Source organism: Cyprinus carpio, chromosome A6, assembly GCF_018340385.1.
Source record: "Cyprinus carpio isolate SPL01 chromosome A6, ASM1834038v1, whole genome shotgun sequence".
NCBI classification, from domain to species: Eukaryota; Metazoa; Chordata; class Actinopteri; order Cypriniformes; family Cyprinidae; genus Cyprinus; species Cyprinus carpio.
Window position 1 is genome coordinate 32,721,150 of NC_056577.1, and position 21,936 is coordinate 32,743,085.

Genomic DNA, 21,936 nt, shown 5'->3' on the forward strand with positions numbered 1-21,936 from the left:
AATTTTTAAATATGTTTTAGTAATTTTGTTATTTGATTAGGATTTATATAAATATTATATATTTCTCTTCAGCTTTATTTATTTATTTTGGTTTTAGTACGTTTTAGTTATTAAGCTTCAATTTATTTTATTTCAGTTAACTGTCAAGGAAACAATTCAAATTTTTGCTTGCATTTTTTTAAGTGTCTCAAATAATAATTATATTTTATTGAATTTCATCTTTCTTTCAATCGATGAAAAGTAGAGCTCTCTCTGTGCACCTGAAGAGGCAACCTTGATACAAGTCTTGTAATTATTAATATTTCAAATGATTTGTTTAAGTGCTCAAAAGACTTTAAATTCCAGATGGTAAAAAAATGTCAGTTTTGCACTGACACCCTGCAATGCTTGAACAGCACAGCTTTCTTTGAGACGACTAATGCGGTGGATTCATTGAATGGACAGTTCAGGTATTATAAACTAATAAAGCAGATTTTTTGTCTGTTATAAGAGAATGTGGAGCAAGAGAGAGACTATTTTTAAATATATAAAATTTTGGAAAAATATTATAGTTTTTTGTTTTGGAAGTGACACATGAAGGCTGTGAGACGGATCTTGCTATTTGCATTTGCTGTTGAACATTCATCTACTTTTTATAGTCTCATTTAAAGAGAAAAAAGTGGTTAATTGGTTATTTGTGTTTTTCCAGTCTCCATTGGATGCTTGATTGCTATATCCAGTACTCACACTCTGTATTGATAGGTCTATAAGCCTGACTCTGATGCTTATTGTTTTAAAGCAGTAATTCACCCAAAAATGAAAATTGTCTGGCCATCCAAGAATACGATTAGTTTGTTTCTTCATCAGGTTTGGAGAAATGTAGCATTGCATCAGTGTCCTCAGCAATGGATGCTCTGCAGTGAATGGGTGCCGTCAGAATGAGAGCCCAAACATCTGATAAAAACATCACAATAATCTACAAGTAATCCACAGCACTCCAGTCCATCAGTTCACATCTGGAGAAGACAAAAGCTGCATTTTTATAAAAAACAAATCCATCATTGAGTCATTTTTGTTATTTTTCTTTAGATTCATTTGGGTATTATAGCAATTATTTAGGTTTTTTTATTTAATTTGGTTTGAGTCATGTTGAAATAATAATACATCATTGAGGCATTTTTCTTCAAGCTCTAAACAAATATGTGTATTTTAGCCAGAAGCAACAGGCTCAATCATGGATTTGTTTCTTACAAACACACAGCTTTTGTCTTCTCCAGATGTGAACTGATGGACTGGGAGTGCGTGGATCTTCGACTTGTGGATGACTTGTGGATTATTGTGATGTTTTTATCAGCTGTTTGGACTCTCATTCTGACGGCACCCATTCACTGCAGAGGATCCGTTGCAGAGCAAGTGATGCAATGCTACATTTCTACAAATCTGGTGAAGAAAAAGACTCATCTACTTCTTAGATAGCCTGAAGGTGAACACATTTTCAGCCAGTTTTAATTTTTGAGTGAACTGTTCCGTTAGCTATATAGAAAATTTTTGTTTTTGTGTGAAATATTAATTTATGAATATAAGTTTTGTTGTTAAAGTTTATTTAAATGTAAATGATGACAAAAGTTTTGATGTTTTCTTTGTTGCTGCAAATGGCTGAGTGTGAATACCACTAAACCTCTGCTGTCAGTTCTGAAGGTCTATCAAACGTCCTGTCAGTCGTATGTGTTTGGTCAGAAACATTCAAGCCCAGTCGAAACTCGAAATGACTACACTGGCTGAAAGAACTTTTTTGGCAGGGATTTCTATTTCTGTAATAGCTTCTGTTCTGTATAGGTTGATCTTAGTGTTAAGTTGACAACAGCAAAATTGTGAAATATTACTACAGTCTATTTTCTATATAAATATACTGTAAAATGCAATTTATTACTGTGATCAAAGCTGAATTTTCAGCAATCTTTACTCCAGTCTTCAGTGTCACATGACCTTCAGAAATCATTCTAAGATGCTGATTTGATGCTCAAGAAACATTTCTAAATATTATCAATGTTGAAAACAGTTGTGCTGCCCAATATTTTTGTGGAAACTGTGATACATTTCATTTTTCAGGATTATTTGATGAATAGAAAGTTCAAAAGAACAGCATTTATTTGAAATATAATCTCTTGTAACATCATACATGTCTTTACTGTCACTTGTGAACAATTTAATGCATCCTTGCTGAATGAAAGTAATCATTATTATTTTTTTATTTTTATTTTTCCCAGTATATAGTGCATTTGCCTTATCTTTTGAGTGGTAGTGCATATAAGTGGTATATACTGTATATAAATTTTATTTTATCTATATTTTTACTTTATTTTACTTTATTTTATTTTAATTTTGCTTATTCTAGATTAGGAGACTAAATGTAATCATAGCAAACCTATATACACTGCAATGCTCCCAGTGTTGCATCACAATGTCTGATTCATAAAATATTATAAATCATGTAATGGGATTTTCAAATGGTACTGGATGTGTATGTTTAATATTATTTTCAGGCATTACACCAGACAGATATTATGCTATAGTCAGCACGCGTGTGTTTGACTTATATATCGTATCGGAGGCCAGAGCGGAGGTAATACACATCACAGGCTCAGACAAATAAAAAGCACTTTGTCTCATTGCTCACATCAGAGTGGACCGCATGGCCAACGCTTTAATACATTTCATGTCTGGAAGCAAGACTGTGTGTGTGTGTGTGTGCGTGTGTGCGTGTGTGTGTGTGTGTTTGCAGCCGCAGCGTATAAAGAGCAATGCAACACATTGGGGTATTATGTTCCCTTTTCTGCTGGTCTTCCATCCTCCTTTTCCATTTCCTCCAGAGGAAAAGCAGCATTAGCTTTATTACAGCAAAGAGACTCGCTGTAATACTGTCTCATATGCCCTGATGTCTGTTTTTCTCCATATTTCGATGACTCTCTCCTCTTTCTTCCCCTTTCATTTTCCACAAAAGCCTCTTTTATGCAAGTTTTGCTTTAGGATCTAATTCATTAAGCTGCTTTTTGTATTGTGGACCCAACTGAAATCTTTATACTCCGTTATGACACATACTGCACTCAGGTATATTGCCTTCATTACATTTATGACACATACTGCACTCAGGTATATTGCCGATTAAAGGGAGGTTTGACATTGTGTTGCATTGCTGTTAAAACAGCTTCAAATTCAATAGTGCGACATTCGACTTCTGGATGTGAACAGACCATTCATTTTCTCCATAGAGAAACTGATTCTTAATGATTATGGATAAATCTTTCTAGATGGATGTAGCATGAGCTCTGAGGTTAAGAGATGATATGTGCTTTGAAGATTGTTTTACTCCGTTATGACACATACTGCACTCAGGTATATTGCCTACATTACATAAGAAACGTGTTCAGAAGGTGCCTGTGAATCATTCATTGATTTAATATAAAATCTATGCACACCATTCATGGGATCAGTATGGTTTTGTTTAGTGGGATCAGATAAGGTTTTGTCACATTAAATTGAGTAAAAGTGACATTAAAGACATTTACAATGATACAATAGATGTCTATTTCAAATAAATGCTGTTCTGTTGAACCTTCTATTTATCAGATAATCTTGAAAAATAAAATGTATCACATTTTCCACAAAAATGATCAATATTTCAACATTGATAATAATCAGAAATGTTTCTTGAGCAGCAAATCAGCATATTAGAATGATTTCTGAAGATCATGTGACACTGAAGACTGGAGTAATGATGCTGAAAATACAGCTGCACATCACAGAAATAAATTATATTTTAACAGATATTCACATAGAAAACAGTTATATTAAATTGCAATAATATTTCAAAATTTTAATGCTTTTACTGAAATTTTAATTAAATAAATGCAGCCTTGATGAGCAGAAGAGTTATTTTGCTATGCATTGTTATATTGGTGTCTATAAAATTAAAATAATAAAATGTATATTTTCCCTCTTCTGTTAATTTACTGAAAAATGGTGCAAAAAATATTTTAACATTTTTCTTTTACTTTTAAGTGAAGAAAAGCAACCTATTTAAACCATTCAGAGCAAATACACACATACCGAGAAACTGAATATTTCACGGTATATATTTATTATTTAATATTTAAATATCATCAAAAGGATTTTTTTTATTTTGCTGTATTCCCCAGCCCTAACATGCATGCATTCTCACCACAGTGTGTCAACATGAATGGAAACCATCATGAAAGTAACATCCTCTCTTTCCCTCACAGAGATGTATCAGTTTTCGGTCTCAGAGGGTGCAGCCGTCGGGACGCCGATCGGGCGGGTGATCGCGACAGATGCAGCGACATCAGGCGAGAATACGGATATGAGTTACCTGATCAAAGACGAGGAGGGCGGAGAGCTGTTCAGAGTCTCGACTGACGGAGACACACAGGAGGCCGTTATCACCATCAAAAAGGTAGATGGAAGACCTCTCAGTTGTGCCATTTCATGCTCTGAAGGGCGTCCTGGCCGTCACATGTGGCCATGTGGTGGATTTTGGTGTTAGCTAGTGATTTTTAACATCAAGTGCTGATTCAACACAGTACCAGAAGTGTTTAATATACATAAGTGTACTTAAAATCTAACATACATATAAATATGTAAAAAAAAAAAAAAAAAATGCAAATAAATATCAGTCTGTGCTCTATATCTCCAATAATCTGTCTTGATAAAATGAGATTGAAATGATCCAAACATATAATGCAGTGATTGAGAGATGAAGAAATAAAGGCTCCTCAGAAGATGTGAGATGTTCTGGAGGCTTGTGAAGATCATTCCTCCGCTGAGGAACAATGAAAGTAAAGCTTCTGGAAACAAACGCTCCTCAAAAGATCCTGATGGATCAGATTTGAGACTCTAAAACATGATTGATGGAGAATCAAGTAAAGCTGAGCTGCTTCAGTCCAGTAAGAGTTCATCTGGAGATATTACTGCAGTTATTCTGACCTTTACTTGATCAAAATCAGATAAAGATTTGACACGAGAAGCTCCAGCCGAAGCTGGACAATTATACTAAAAGGCCTTTTACTTGCTAAAAATCATAAACAATCAGTCAGACGGCAGAAGGCATGTAGTAGATAGTGTGCGACACGTTTAACAGCAGTGCTGATCATGCTGATCATTCAGAGCCTTAGTAATTTGTGTTTTATAGTCTTTATACAGTAGTTTCTAAATGTCTCTTTCAGCCTCTTGACTTTGAGAACAAGCGCACACATAATGTGGTCGTCGAGGCTGTGAACAAACATGCAGACCCTCGTTTCGTGGATCTCGGCTCTTTCCGGGACCAAACCATCGTGCGGGTCAGTGTGTCGGACGTGGACGAGCCTCCCATCTTCATCCCTCCCAGCGGCACCATCATGGAGGTTCAGGAAGACGCTCGCTTGGGCGCGCTGGTCGGGATTGTGACTGCCAAAGACCCGGATATGGATAACGTCCCTGTCAGGTACAGTATAGCCCATAAATAATCTGTACATCTTTATATTAATAAATAAATCATACACACACACACACATGCTACTATTTGGGTCAGAGGTTTTCAACATGTTTGTGGTTTGTGTGTCTATATAATAAGATATGACAGACTTAACATATGATATTAGCAACTGCAACAGCAGTACTTCATTTGTTTCACATTTTACAGAAATATTGCCAGCATTATAATTTTTTTTTATTTTTTTTTTTTTTTTTTTTTTTTTTTTTTTTTTTTTTTTTGTTATTTTGGTATTATTCATATACCTTTATAGAATGTAAAGCTAATTTCATTTATTTATTTATTTGCAAGTTTTAGTAATTTTGTTGTGCTTTTGTCTTTTTGTTTTTGAAGAAAGAAAGAAAAATTACTAATTACTGTTATTTTAGTATTATTTATATACTTTTATATGATGTATAGCTATTATTATATTGTCAGTTTTATTTAGAAAGAAAAAAAAGAAATATTAATTACCGTTTTTGTATTATTTAAATGCTTTTAAAGAATGTATAGCTATTATTAATATTTTAAATATTATATTTTTATTTTTAGTGTAAGTTTTAGTAATTTTGCCATGTTTTTGCCACTTTTTTTTCAAAGAAAATAAAATAAAAAAATACTTTAATTCAGCAAAGCCACATTTAATTGATCAAAAGTGTCAGTAAAGATGTTTATAATGTTATAGTATTAAGCAGCACAACTGCTTTCATCATCAATAATAAGAAGAAATGTTTCTTGAGCAGCAAATCAACATACTAGAATGATTTCTGTATAAATCACGTTAAGGAAACACAGGACTTTAGGCCTGAAATATTTAGCAGTAATATGCCCAGACATTTCTAGAAAAATTGTTGCATGGGCAAAACTTTGTTGCACAACTCTGCAGCTATAGATCTTACAGGTGCTTTGAATTTAAATACATCATTAAGCTTGGCAGCGACAGTGCTTTATCAGCTATTTTATCACAATGCACAACTTCAGTGACTGTGAGCCACACTGAAATAAAGTGAAAAGGCAAAACAGTTTGTTTATGTGTGTATTTGTGTGTTTTCACACCCTGGCCACAGTCCACTTCTTCTTAGTTTAGACAAGGATCAATTTCCTCCATTGAGAAGCCTATTACTGGAGATATATCGAGTCACGGAAGCGTAACAAAGTGTGGCTCTTGGAATGTGCTGGCCTGAGGCTTTTCCCATTACACTATGGGCATCTTGGCACACATAGTTATCAACCTGCCATCCTTCTTTACAAACACACACACACACACACACACGCACGCACGCACGCACGCATGCACGCACGCACACACACATGCATGCCGGTCAGAAAAGCTTCTCCACCTCCAGGCCTTGGGAAGAATGTCAAATGTCTGCTCAGTCGCAAAAACTTTCTGTCTGCTGTTGTGTAGTCTTGCGTGTCCAGAACTGTGACTTCAGCCATAAAGTCTGGTTCACATTGCAGCTTATTCTGGCCAGAAACGGCACGCTTATGTGGGAAGAGACAGCGTGACTGACATGTTAAGTGATTGAGCACAGTTTGTTTTTATATGCCTTTAAGAGGCAGGCTTGTCTGGAATAGATTAAACTGCAATAATAATCTGAGATGGAGAAGCACTCCTAAAAACTGGGTACAGAAGTACAGAAATCTCTTACAAATTGTGACAGAGATGCACAAGATATATACATCAGATAATGGACAATTTTATTATTATTATTATTATTATTATTATTATTATTATTATTATTATTATTACACATTGTTTGTTAATAGATTTTTAAAGTTTTTTTAGTATGTTGTTCAATGTTTTGTTATTGTTTTTATTTTAAAATTATCTTTATTTAGCCTTTGCTAATGCAACATTTTGAATTTTATTTTTTTTAATTTAATTTAATGTTATTTATTTATTTATTTTTTTTTCAATTGACCAAAGGAACAAAAAAAGTTTTAGTTTCAGCTGACAATAGCATTATTTTAAATGTACAGGTCCTGGATTTTTTTTTTTTTTCAGAGGCATTTGAGGTGGCATATCCAACAAAATATATGTCACATTCAATTCTGGAGATGCTGGATCCATCTTTTTCCAGCACAAATTAAGACCTGCTTTTTCATTTTTGATGACACTATCTGATCATCTTTGGCAGTGATCATTTGTTTCTAGACACCTCCTTGTTCTGTTACTCTTGGAATTAAAAAAATAAATAAAAAATTGTTAGTCAAACTAAATTTGTTAGATTAATTTCTATTTTTGTGTATAACATCCATCAGACAGTCAGTAAACGGACTGCAGGTGGTCCGCGTCTGCTCCATCTGAATTGTGTAGCGAACCCTCTCCATTATCAAAGACGCCTGCCCTGCATTTTGGTCACGCAGTTCGACATCCTGATAGAGCTTTTTATTCTCCAGAGCCATCAGAGCACAGAAATATGATTTACTCATTGCCGCAGCTCAAAGGTAATGCACAAGGGAAGTAAAAGGCTTTGGCTGGCCGTATAGTCTCTCTCTCACACATACACATAGCCTTTGCAAATTACCTCCATTAAAAATGCATGAGGCTGCGCTCAAAGTGCTCCAGGTGTTATAAAGCACAGCACAGCACAGTGGCAGGAAACTCTGCTGGTTGGCTGGCACACATCGGTGCATGGCGTGGGGCCCATGCCCATCGGTACCACTTTAATTATCTCCATTGGACTCAGCTAGCAAACAGGGGCTTTGCCCAGAGCCCCATCACTCTCTCCCGCACCCGTACCACCCAATACCAGCGGGACAGCCGGCAGGTGAAGCCCTCGGAGAGCACTATACCTGCTGGAAAAACACACTCCTGCTATTTGGACAGGAAATATTTGTATGTTTTCCTTCGGCTGTGCCATTTTATGAGCTCCAAGAGACATTGATACCTGTTCTACATTTAAATTTCTATTTTCTTTTTCTTTTGACACTGCAAGAAATTACATGCTAAAAATATTTTTTGTCTTGTTTTTCCGTAAAAAAAGCTAAGCATTCTTGAATCAAGATACATTTACTTGAGACACATGCATTTATTTTTTTATCCATTAAGGGACTTTGTGCTTAAAACATTAATGAATATTTGCCAATGGGTTAAAAAAACTAATTTTCTTTTTTTTTTTTTTTTTAAATAAAGTTTTTTTTTTTTTCTTACCCCATTGGCAGATTTTTCTTGTTTAAGTATAAGCTCACTTTAATGAATAGTTCACGCCAAAATGCAAATTTGCTGAAAATGTACTCATCCTCAGGCCATCCAATAAGTAGATGAGTTTGTTTCTTCATCAGATTTGGAGAAATGTAGCATTGCATCACTTGCTCACCAATGGATGCTCTGCAGTGAATGGGTGCCGTCAGAATGAGAGTCCAAACAGCTGATAAAAACATCACAATAATCCACAAGTAATCCACAGCACTCCAGTCCATCAGTTAACATCTGGAGAAGAAAAAAGCTGTGTGTTTGTAGGAAACAAATTCATCATTAAGTTGTTTTTAACTTCAAGACATTGCTTCTCACCAAAATAAGAATCCATAATCCATAATAAAGCTTCCTCTACACTGTAAAAAAAATGCAGACCACTGCAACTCAAATTTTTCTATTGACTGATCACATCTAAATGTTTCAATTGGCCAAATTGAATTAGTGTGAATTTAATTTTGTAAATTCAATTAGGCCAATTGAAAATTTAGATGTAACCAGTCACTAGAAAATTTTGAGTTGGAGAGGTTTTTATTTTTTACAGTGCAGTGAAACAGTCTATCTCCTGTTATCTAATATCAAAATCCAGCCACATATTTGTTTAGAGCTGTTTTGGCTCAGCGCTTGATCTGTGCAGATTTCTCTCCTGATTCAGACCAGACCACTTTTTCACTGGAAGAAGCGATATTATGGATCATGGACTCATAGTTTAGCCAGAAGCTATGGTTTGTTAAAAATGTCTTAGTGATTGATTTGTTTCTTTGGTCTTCACAAGATGTTAACGTAAAGTGTTTGGCTGACGTCGATTTTAAGGACAGCATTGAGCTGTTAGTTTTCTAAGCAACCAGACTTATTATTCCCAGGCTGGCATGAATGGCAAACTAAATAATATTTCAGTTTTTGTTTCAGTTTAAGCATTTGTTTTTGTCGATTCATAGATGAGGAATGTTTTTTTTTAATGCAGTAGTTTATTAATTGATGAAGATGATGAACTAATGGAGGTTTTTTTTATATAAACGCTCTGTGGTTGTGCTTCCATGACAATTAAAAGCCAATAAGAATAATGTAGTTGAAAAATCTTTTCCACGGCCTAAATTCAGGATGTTCTCCACCTCGACTTTAATAGCTTCTTTTCTTCCGTCTCCCTTTGGGCAGTTTAACTTTTTCCAAGGTGCCGCCTCAACCTATTGGCACAGAGTAATAAGCGCAAGGTAAAATAAGAAGTGAATTAATTCATATGAATTTGTATTCCATATAAAGTCTAAAACTGCACAAGCTGACATTAAACCCTCAAGGGTTTTAAAAAAAAAATGAGGAGAGTACAGCGAGTCAGAGGGGAAAATTACAAAATCCTCATCTCTTTGTCGCCTCATCTTGCTCAGTGCTGTTTATATTATTCCACATGGGATGTAAATATATTTTGGTTTATCAAAGGACTTTGTGTGAAAAAGTAATCATTTGTTTCAAGAAGTACTGACTCTACTTTGTCCTCACAAATCATGACTAGAAGTAACAAAATGGATTTAGTTTTATGGTTTTAGTCAACTTTAATAACCCTTACATTGTGTTGGAAGTCTAGATTTCCAGTTTCAATCTCAGTCTGTTCGTTTTTGTATCCTTTTTAGAGCTTGTCCCCCCACTCCACTTTTTCTAAGGGAAAGGATATTAAACAGAAAAATGGCAGTTTTCGAGTGGATGACATAAATAAACCCTTCTTCGTGCTTCATTCCCAGGTTCTCTATAGAGCGGAGCACAGACCAGGAGCAGATCTTTAACATCGATGCTGTAACAGGCGCCATCACTCTGGGAAAGATCCTGGACCGGGAAACTGCCGGCTGGCACAACATCACCGTTACCGTGGTAGAAGCAGGTACAAACCCTGATTACTTCACTCCATCAATCGCAAGTGAGTTTCAGTCAAGTGGCCCAAATTCTGTCCACCTGAAAAAGAGACTTAATTCCATTTAAAGTCAAAAGAGAGGAATGCTTTCCAGATTAATACAGTGTATGCTGAAGTATTATATGCTGAGATAATGAAGCTAAAGCAGTTATTGTGTTCATATAAACCACTACATAACTAATAACCCCAGTGATTTACATTGTTTTTGCATGACAGATTGACGCAGAAATCAGCTTTAACCCTTGTGCTATGCAAAAACTCCTTGGTGTTAATTTGGTAAAAATTGCTTGTAAATCTCTCATCATGCTATATTATAACCAAATATTGCACTCAATCTTTTTATCAACTTGTTTTCTTTCAATTAGCACAGGTTTTGTATTTCTTGATCATGGGCCTTGTTGATCTGAGCTCATGCATTTAATTTTTTGAGTGAAAAAAAGCATTATTTGTGGATTTGTTTATTTATTTATTTTGCAATATTCACTCCAAACTGAGATACATAAGCTAAGATCAATGAGACCTACAATCAAGAAATGTAAAATGGTAATAGTAAGGTATTCAATTACATTTTTGTTGTTGCTGTTGTTTTTGTTTTTGTCAAGTCATTTTTGTCTGGTAACAAGTATAACAAGGTGGGGCAAAAAAAATCCCCAAACAGTACAGAAATTATCCAGGTTTGGGGGGAAGTGGTTATGCCCCGTGTGATCAAAACGAGTATGTTTTAGTTCAATGCTACTAACTAGCATTTCTGGGAAAAAGAAAATCCTTTCCTTTAAGAAACTGTGCAATGCTTTTCAAGTATACTGACACCAAAAAAATGTCTGAATGTCATTGCATTAGACAACAAAACCTAAGCAAGGGTCATTTATTGTAAAGAATGATGCACAAATAAAAGTTTGAGTGCATACTCAGACACTATATATAATGTAACAACATTCACACATTTTCTCATCTAGTGATGTGACCTGTGAATCTTTTCTGAACATTAAAGGAGTCATGAAATGCATTTTTAAATAATTTTATCATGTTTTCTCAGGTGCACTTAACAAAAGAAAAAAGGGTCATTTTTTTACCCCTATAATGACTTTCTGTATAAAACATATGGTAAATTACTGTACATCTTGGTCAAATAAATGCTATTTTCAGTGTTTGAGATCGGGGCATGTGAAGGAGAAGTCATGACGTCACATTTGTCCTGATTCTAAATCCAGTATTTAAGTATTAAAGTGAGAGAAAGCACTTCAATCTCAATCTCGGACACAAATACCAGGTTTTTGCTCCAAGATAAAGTCATTTTTGCAGAAAAGGAAGTAGCAGCTTTAGCAAAGTCAATTGCTTAATCAAAATTCCCAGCAAATTTCAGCTTGTGCTTGTTCACTGCAAAATACATGGGATTTGGAGACGTTGGGCAATGAGGCATCGAGTGGCCAGTTTGGAAACGCTTTTCATAATTCCCTCGTACATTCGTATTTTAAAATTTCACACTCCACTCAAGAATGTAATGAGTGTTCATTGAAGAGTTACGTTTGCAGATCGATGTGCGGCGAGCGTTTCGCCCCCCCATTGCTGGCGATATTAGTAAATATGATATTTTAGACAAAATCTGGGAAATCTGGTCATGCACGGAAATGCAGTTCAGTTTGTCTCAGTTGGCTGGGAATAAATACAATTTCAATCTTTTCAAGGCTGTCGATTTAGTCCTACTAAAGCAGGCCTGGCAAACACAGCCGCACATCTACTGCGCTCCAGTGCTAAAAATCGACTTGAGGAGATGAACATTTCTTTGCTGTCCAGACGGAGTTATCAGGTCCGTTTCTTTGCGAAGTCTTGGCACGATGCTGCCAGACTGGAGTTTTACTGTCAGAAAGTCTGGCAGGCCGTCGGCTCGCCGCAGAATCCAATCTGCTGAAGAAGAGTGACATATAATTTCTGTGCGTTTGATAGGCTGTATGATATCAAACTGCAGACAGGCTCTCTCTCTCTCGCTTACTCGCTTCGTCTTTCTCAGGTGATACATAGAGGAAAAACCATCATGTCTTGCCCTTAGGGTAAAGAGATACTATGAACACAGTTGTGTCTTTATCTCGACAGAAAGGACATTTGGTGTGGAGAGTGAAAAATAACTGCACTGCGCTTTCTCTGGATTTTAAGCCGTTTCAAGATTCCTGCTCTAAAATTTTGCCCTTTTCGGCCATTAGAAATACAGAAGGGTTTATATGTAACAAAAAATGACATTTCTGTAATCACGGCCAACCTCTTTGCTTTCATTTTTAATGAAAATGCCAAAGTACAGCGAGCAAGACTGGAGTAGCTCCAGTTTATTTCGCTGCTGGTCGAGTTCAGCTTCTCTACATCACACAGCAGCATTTCGATTTTGATTTTTTTCTTGATTTGAATGCATTCATGCAGTAATTGTCCTCTAAAATACCATAACGTTTGATTTGATGAGCAGTTTTGACATCAAGAACAAAATTAAATGTATATTTTCACCCTGTTGGCAGCTTGTATTAAAGTGCCATTTCAATATTGCCTTTCATGCAGTCTGTAATGTAGCTGTATGTGAAGCCGGAAGTGCGCAATAAATAAACTTAATTCAAGACATATTCTCTATAGTCTTAATATTTCATGCAATTTTGTTGAAAATATATTACTAAGAACAAACTCATTGAATCAACTCTTCATTTATATTAATAATAATAACGTATATGATAATAAACATATGTAATTATTATGTTGTTTTTCTAACTTTGTGACATTAGAGTTAGAAAAAATTAACTTAATTGAAGATATATTCTCCAAAAACACATCTTAACGTCTCTTGCAAGTCTGCTTCTCAAATAATTGATTTTATTAAGAATGATTAGATTAAGAAACTTTTTAATGGAAATTTTAAGAAAATAATGGTGTTTTTAGGATTATTAAACTTCATCAGACATGATTTATATTGTTTACTTGCAATTATATTACCAAAAACAAATGTATGCATTCATTCATTCACTCATTGTAATTTGATTTGCTTTTTAAAAATTAGTCTCAGATTTTAACATGACATGTAGTAGCTTTTCAATTTTTTTAAAAATATGGTGCATTTAGTTTCCATGCATGCAGTTCTCATAAGGAAAGAAACTGACTGTACTGGCCAGGGTTGTTTTATTCTTGAGGGAGACAGATGAAGTTCAACAACATGATTCACACATTTCATCTGCAGCGATGACCCGAGTTCACAGACGTTTATTGCATCTGACATCGTCTGTCCGAGAGGCTGTGACGCAGTGAAAATAAAGCAGCAGTGCTTTTACTCTCAAAGTTAAATTTAGCCCTTTATACACTATTTTAAATGAGTCAAGCTCGTCCAGACTAAAAATGCACTTATTGCGTTCATGCCAAATTGCTGCTCTTGGACGTCTCTGATGTCTTCAGGCATGGGTTGAGGACAGAGGTATTGTTTTGTCAATTTGCACAACATTTGAAGCTCATTAGGCACGTTAGTGCAACCGGGAGAGCTGCTAAAACAAGACGAGTTTAATTTAATATTTAGGCCATAGGTCTGCAGTCTGTGTCAGTTAGACTAATTCAGTGCCAACTATCACGAAGGTTTCGTCTGCTGCGCGTAACTCCCACTGGAGCTCTTATGAGTCAGAAATGCACCAGCGGCAATCTGAACTTTCTTTTCTTTTGTTTTTATGAGACAAACATTTGACTGGATATGACTCATACAAGATTGTTTAGACTTTATTGAAATATGTTTTCTCACAACGTGCAAAGAAACTGATTCACACCAACGCCATTTTGAACTTTGCAATTTCACAGTATTATGTATAACAGCTTATTTTGAAAGACTAAGAGGATGCATTCAATTTTTTTTTTCTTTTAGACATACAGTATATGCAATGACTCCACATTAACAAGATGAATGTCCAATGCCAGTGACTTGTAAGGACATAAAGAAGTTGTACTGGCCAGGAATTGTTTTAAAATAAATGCAATACTTAATTTGTTTTTGTATTTTTTTTTTTTTTTTTTTTTCAGCATAATTTCAGGCAATATAGTAATTGGATACTTTATATAGTAAAATATTTTATTTTATTATTACATTTTTTACTTTACTTGTAATTTTCTTTTTTATTAAATCAGCACAATCATTATTGTTAAAAAAAGTTTTTTATTTTATTTTAGGATGCAAAGTTTTCATTCAGTTGACACTGCATTTAATCAGCAAATAAATGTTATTGTATTGGGTGTCTTTATCTGATATTAAAAATCTATTATTGTGTTGTCATTTGTGGTTTGGCATTGCTAACAATCAGTGTTTATTGCTACATGTTTGAGACAAGGATCGTTGAGATAGCACCCTCCTGTCCTTTGATTTAACGTACTGCCAAACCCCATAAGACTTCATTTCCGTGTAAGTCGCGTGCCAAGCTCTGCCACATGCTTTCAAACCGGATCGAGGAGCAGCTTTTCTAATATAGTGCCTGACTGGTAATATGTCATGAAGATATGTGGCCGTCCAACATCTGCTGGGCCGCTAACAGAAGCCCTGCATCCTGTAATCTGCTCAAATCCTTTCTCTTCATATCGCAGACGCACATTGCTAGTAAAATAGAAGTCTGATGTGATGCCTGCTCTATATGAGCACAGAGAAAGTATTGCTAGCTTTAGGGGAATGATACACTAGAAATCTGTTCCTTATGCATGTTGCACTTCATCAGCACTTTGTGTTCTTATTCTGTTCTTGGTTTATTTGAGTTAGTCCCTTAAAAACGTGTCCAATTCTACCCCAAAATCAAAAAACAAAAAATGTTTTTTATATATATATATATTTTTATTATATATATTTTTTTAAAATCAAAACAGTATCAGGCAATATAGTAAATAATACCATGATGAATATTTTGCTATTTAAATTGTTTGTTTAATTTTTTCAGCAATTCATCTCTGATTTTTATTTTTTTTTTTTTTTTTTACATGATATAGTTTTTCTCCTTTCAAAATTCATTCAACATTCAGTTTTAGCTGAAAACCTGGATTTGTCTTAAATGCCTAAACATACTTGGTTTTATTATTATTATTATTATTATTATTATTATTATTATTTACACAGAATAATATCAGGCAATATAGTAAACACTTCCACGATTAATACTTTGCAATATTATTTATTTGTTTGTTTGTGTCTTTTTTTCTTAATTTTTGAGCATTGATTTTTAATCTTTTCTACTTTCAAAATTCATTAAGAATTTAGTTTCAGATTTAAAATACTTGATTTTTTTTTTCAGCACAGCAGTAAATAATGCCACATTGTTTTATTTTATTTTAATTATATTATTTTATTTTTTTAATTATGTTTTTTTTTTCTATATTACATATAATATATAACATTATAATTATAGAATACATTATCTTTCTTTCTTTTGATTTTGGGATGAATTTAGTTTTCCAAAAATGCATTGGGTTTAGAAATGTTTGTGTTTTATAAAACACGGGCAAAGTTTAAAAAAAAAAAACAAGACAATAAAACTACATATTTTAATTAGGCAGCACTAATTAACATATGCTGAATTACATAACATGCATGTACTGTACATCCCTGTAAATAAACACAAGCATAACAGCAACATGGTGTTAATTAGAACAATGTAATTATGTCTTATTACAATTACAATGGTGGCTTAATCCATGGTCTGCTGTGGTGCTGAGATGCATCTCTTATGAAAATTAAAACATTTCTAATGAAATAATGAAGCACAGAAATTAGCTCAGGATCAGTCGCCCCAACACAGAGAGCTTTTTTTAATTACTAGATAATTTTACTTATATGAACTTAAATGAAACTAATTATGTACACATTTCCCAGTAACATTTCCATTTTATTATTGCTTAATAAGACCATGATCTTATATTTCAGCCAAATATTGAATCCATTTGTCAGTTTTTATGACATTATGTCCGCCCCAAACTGTGAGCTCTCATCATTACATTTCTCTGTGTATAGAGTTATTTGTCTGCGTTTGGAAGTTGCGTTGCTAATTGTTAATTTTCTCAAAAATGTTGCAGAAGAATTGTCTTTCTGATGAATTCACTGCTGAGAGAGAGTCATCAGGAGTGCCTTCAGACACAAACTGTGTAATGCATTACTTCAATCTTTATTTTTTTATTATTTGAGGGCATTTAAGTCTTAATTAATCAGCAGTCATTTGCGGCCTGTGTGTTGTACGGGTCAGTGTCAAACCTGCATGATGAAGTTTACTTTAAAAATGCATGCACAATACAGCTGTGGTGCTTCAGTGGAATCTAATGAGACAAAATCACGTCATTTGGGTTTGTTCTTTTCTGGGCTCACAGATGTGGCCAGTGTAAACTCTGCCATCGTCATGACAACCAGTGCATACTTTAAGAGAATTCTTTGTTTCAAATGTAACGTTCTATGTGTGATACATTGTTTCCTGTGATTGGGATTCCATTGTGAATATACTGATGCAGCATTCAGGTTGTGTGACGTGTTGTAGCCTGTACTGTATGTCAGTGTAACCAGATCACAGTATGTTGGAAGGGTAAACAAGTCTCCATAGCAAAAACTAGTGGTGAAAACCTGACAGTGAGGACCATCACGAAAGTAACTTTCCTTAACAGAATGATACTCTTAATGAATCTTTTGTTTCTTGTTTTAATACATATTTTTATATTTTTACTGGGGGAAAATGCATAAGATATGAGGATTTTTTTAAGCTAATTGTTTCTTGAATGCATTTTGTCTTCTGGCAAATATCCATCCATCCATATCCATCCTTATTAGTCGGGTTGTGATGGTTTCATCCATTTCTTCTCAGATAACCAGTCCATGGCGTCTCAGACAGCGGTGAGCATCCGCATCCTGGACGTGAACGACAACCCTCCCGAACTCGCCACTCCTTACGAGGCGTCGATCTGCGAGGACGCCAAACCTGGCCAGGTGAGATAAAGCCTCAGTCACATCAGTCTAATCAGAAATCACGCTCACCAGACGTGCCTCGATAACATCGCATCTGCGTCTGAAAGCGCTGGAAACAAGATCTGTTGTTTCGCACAAAAATCATCAGTACTGTTGATTTGATATGATATCTGCAGTCAGAAGACACTGACTTAGTTGTTCCCGATGTCTTCTCGTGTTGATAAAGCTGTCAGCCGCGATACGGACCTGTGAGGGCAAACGTTGTCATTTCCATGAAAAGCATATGTAATCTGATATCAGCAGGCTCCTCTCAGACAGCTGCGCTCGCCGCTAATACATAACAGTTGCGGTGTGCACGGGAACATCAGGTGTGCGTCATGATAAAGTGGTCAGATTCTAATTGCATTGTGGGATTGCTGCACTCAGCGTGGCCTCCCTGATTCAGTTTGACGAAAGATTACAACGCCAAACAAGATTTGTTTTTCTGAAGCTCAATATCTCGTCTGATCCCGCTGGGCTGATGTAGTTTGGCTCAACTCACCAATCTCTCCTTCCTATTTGGCCGTGTCCTAAAAAGCGACCGGTCTGAGAGATACAGTGCTGTGACCTCGCAAGACCTCCGAACCTGGACTGAAACACTGGAGTCCAGCAGAACAATCAGTGTGTGTCAGATTTAGTACCGAGCCAATCGCTTTTCCGTTTTTGTCAGAATAGTTTCATTATTGCTTTGCTCCTGCTTTGGACCTTTTTCAATTGGAAAGAATGATCCGCCTGACATTTCCTCCCAAAGGCAATTTATAAACTCTAGTCACGAAAAACGGCACGATGGCAAGAACTCACCTGCAGTGCTTTGTTTACTCCTGGAATGAAAGAATACATGTTCAGCCCAAAAATGAGACTTCTGTCATCATTTATTTACCTACATGACAAACTTTCTTTTGTGGAGCACAAAAAGTGCCGTTTTGAAGAGATAAATATCACAAGCTCTGCTCCAAACCTGGTGAGCTAACTAGCAAACTGGCATGGCACACAAATCTCTCCATGAAAAGCTTGCCAATATTCGGTAATAGATATAAAATAATAATAATAATAAAATAAAATAAAATAATTGTATTAATAAATACATAGATAAATAAATATTATTTATAATCAACATTTCAGATTATTTATATATTTTTTATTTTTATATTTATAAAATTGATGTTTATTTATATTTATAAACTTCTTATATATTATTCATAATTAACATTTCATCTTAACATATTATTTTTATTGTTTTAAATTGTTTACAGTATATATACTGGGACAATATTTTGTTAAATATACTATTTGGTAGTAATAATACTATTACTACTAATAATAATTATTATTCAGTATTTCATTTTATTCACTTCTTGTTGATTTTAAATGTTAACAAATGGTAATTTATATTATCAAATTTTGACAATATTACTGGTAATATAAAATCAGTAATAATAATAATAATAATTATTATTTTACGGTATATATATATATATATATATATATATATATATATATATATATATATATATATACCGTAAAATAATAATTATTATTATTATTATTATTACTGATTACTTATTATTACTGGTAGATCATTAATAGTCCTTTAATTTCATTTTACGGTATATATATATATATATATACCGTAAAATGAAATTAAAGGACTATTAATGATCTACCAAGAGAAAGCTGAAAGGTATCCTGCATTTCTAGGGCACTAGGTGCTTTGAGACAGAGATAGTTTGAGATAGCTTCAGTGGCTTTTAGGATGTACAGTACACTAAATATTGCTCTAAAGAAACCATCAAGTAGGTTTTTAACTTCATATTGCTATTGACCATGAAAATCTATAGAATGCTATTCCATTGAAACAAATTGCATGTAGCATGTAGAATAATGTCTGCTAATGCAGATACTTGACATTGACCTGGTACTTCATTTGACTGTGCCATGGCTTTTTATTCAAGATATGATGAAATGCAGCCTTTAACGTTTGCTTTTCAGTGGCATAAGTCACCATGTGAGATAATTAGTATATGCATGATAAAGATTATACTGTAGAAAACAAAGTAAACATGCAAATTAATTAATGGGGAAATGTAGCTCAAAGAAGCTGTATTTGACTGAAATCTATAAATGGGGAAATAAAAAAAAAATATATATATATATATATATATAAATCTATAAATATATATATATAGTTGATGTGCTTTATCACCCCAATTCTTCTCTGTCTGTCTTATTGGAATATTATTAGTTTTTAAGTAGTTTCTTGTCTTTAAAGCTCTGTTTATTTGTTGATCCGCTGAACATTTTCATTCTTCTTTTCGAGTGGCCGTGAAACATACAGAACAACAAAAGGTTTGTTTGCTTTTTGGAAAATTGTGTGCACTCCTCCTTTCTGTGTGTCTTTGCGTGCTGCTTCTCGAGGGCTTCGCTCCACAATAGAGGCGCTGAATGAAGACTGTTATTGTTGGATTAAGGATTCTTAGAGATTTTTGTTGTTGTAAAGAACTACAGTAGTAACCTTTGTGACTACATTTCTGTGTGCTTGAGCCTTTGCCATCTTCCGTTTTCATCCTTGGAAAAAGAAAAGAATGAATGTTGCTATCTTTCGTAAGTTATTTAACCATTAAATAACCATTAAGTTTGGAAGACCAACAAATATTTGATGTTATTCTCATGTGTGCTGTTAGTTTTCTCTTTTTGCTGAATTTTTGAATCACCATTTTATAGTGATTGTTTTAAACTCAACTTTAATTATTTCAATTAAACTATGAGATGTTTTGTGTTAGAAACTAATCATAAGTAAAGAGATTATGATGCATACAGTAACTGTGATGCACATATGAACAAGAGTTGTTCTTGTAAGTACATAATTGTGAATAATTAAAGTCCACTGTGAATCATTGAATTAACTACCATTTTTTTCTGGATTAAACCCCAGTGATAAAGAATCATTTAATCATATAAATATGAATAACAGCAGTAAAAATTAAGACTAAAGACCCTTTTAAAGATGTGAAGGTAAAACTACACAGTGTAAAAGGATGTCATATCATACTTAAAAATTAAAATAAATGAATAAATATATAATAGATAAAAATAATTATGTTAATTTTAAGTTTAAATAAATGATTTATATATATATATATATATGTGTATGTGTTTTTTTTTCATGGATAGTAAAATAATAATAATAATAATAATAATAATTAATTAATTAATTATTTTATTGATTTTATTTGGCTGTTGGTGTTAAATTTATTTCTGTGTATGAATTTTTTTATTTTGTTTGGTTTGATTTTTTTTGAATTGTTTTTTTTTTGTTTACATTGAAACATCCATCAAAATGTCTTTCTTTTGTGTTTCACAGAATAAAAGGAAGTCAAACAGGTTTGAAATAAAATGACATGAAGGTAAAACATGACTTAAACTTTATTTTTGGGAGACTTTCCAATCAATCAATCAATTAATCAATCAATCAATCAATCAATCAATCAATCAATCAATCAATAAATGTTTTTGTTGTTGTTGTTGTTGTTTTTTTATGGTTATTTTTATCTATCTATTTATTTATTTATTTTAGATAGAACATTTGTTTCAATTTTGGGATTATCTCTTTAAGAAAGAAAGGCTGGTTGATTTCAGTTTTCATTTTGACAATATATGGAAATTGAAATGCTCAAAAATGTTCTTGAAAAGCACTAGAACTTAGAGTAAACTTAGAAGCCGCAGAGTCACCGGCAATGACTTTTTAAGGGCTATAAAGTAGAATGAAGTAAAAGTTTACCTGAAAGATTATTTTGAAGAGGAATAGTAATTGGAGTTGACTTTTTAAGGGCTATAAAGTAGAATGAAGTAAAAACCTAAAGGGATATGGGTGGCATTCACACCACGTCCTGTGATGTAGCGTCACTCTGTGGAGCTGCTTTTCATCCATCCAGAATGAAGTAAAAGTTTACCTGAAAGAACAACACAATATCAGTATATGCTGAAAAAATGCCGTTTGAGTCCAGTAAAAAAGTGCGTAACAGCTCAGAAAACGTTTCATCTTTCAGCAAGACAATTTCAAACCGAAGGGCCTTGATACCCTTCTGCATCCCCCAAATACTGAGGTGAAGTGCAATCCGGTGACGCTTATCGTAATAAATTTCTCTCATTAAACGCAGGAGTCTTTGGAAGCCCCCTGCTGTAGCTTCAGCTATGCAATAGCTTTACGGTAACCTGTAGCATGTTTACGTGATTTGTAGTCCGTCACCCCGGGGTTCCCCATTGCGTTGTGTCGACTAAATTGGCTTAGGTGAGCAAGAGACGCCCGCGGAGGCCAGAAGATGCTACGGTTTGTGTGTTAAAACTTTACACACGCTCCGGCTCTG

At 34.2% G+C, this 21,936-nt stretch overlaps 1 protein-coding gene across 1 annotated transcript in view; it reads left to right on the top strand.

Moving 5' to 3' along the window:
* Window positions 1–21,936, top strand: part of LOC109079965 (cadherin-22-like) — a 182,028-nt gene that overhangs the window by 131,210 nt on the left and 28,882 nt on the right. Inside the window, exons 6-9 of the mRNA XM_042759078.1 lie at window positions 4,260–4,450; window positions 5,220–5,476; window positions 10,436–10,572; window positions 17,433–17,554. Coding sequence (XP_042615012.1) covers window positions 4,260–4,450; window positions 5,220–5,476; window positions 10,436–10,572; window positions 17,433–17,554 — 707 coding nt within the window. The remainder of the gene's footprint in view (window positions 1–4,259; window positions 4,451–5,219; window positions 5,477–10,435; window positions 10,573–17,432; window positions 17,555–21,936) is intronic.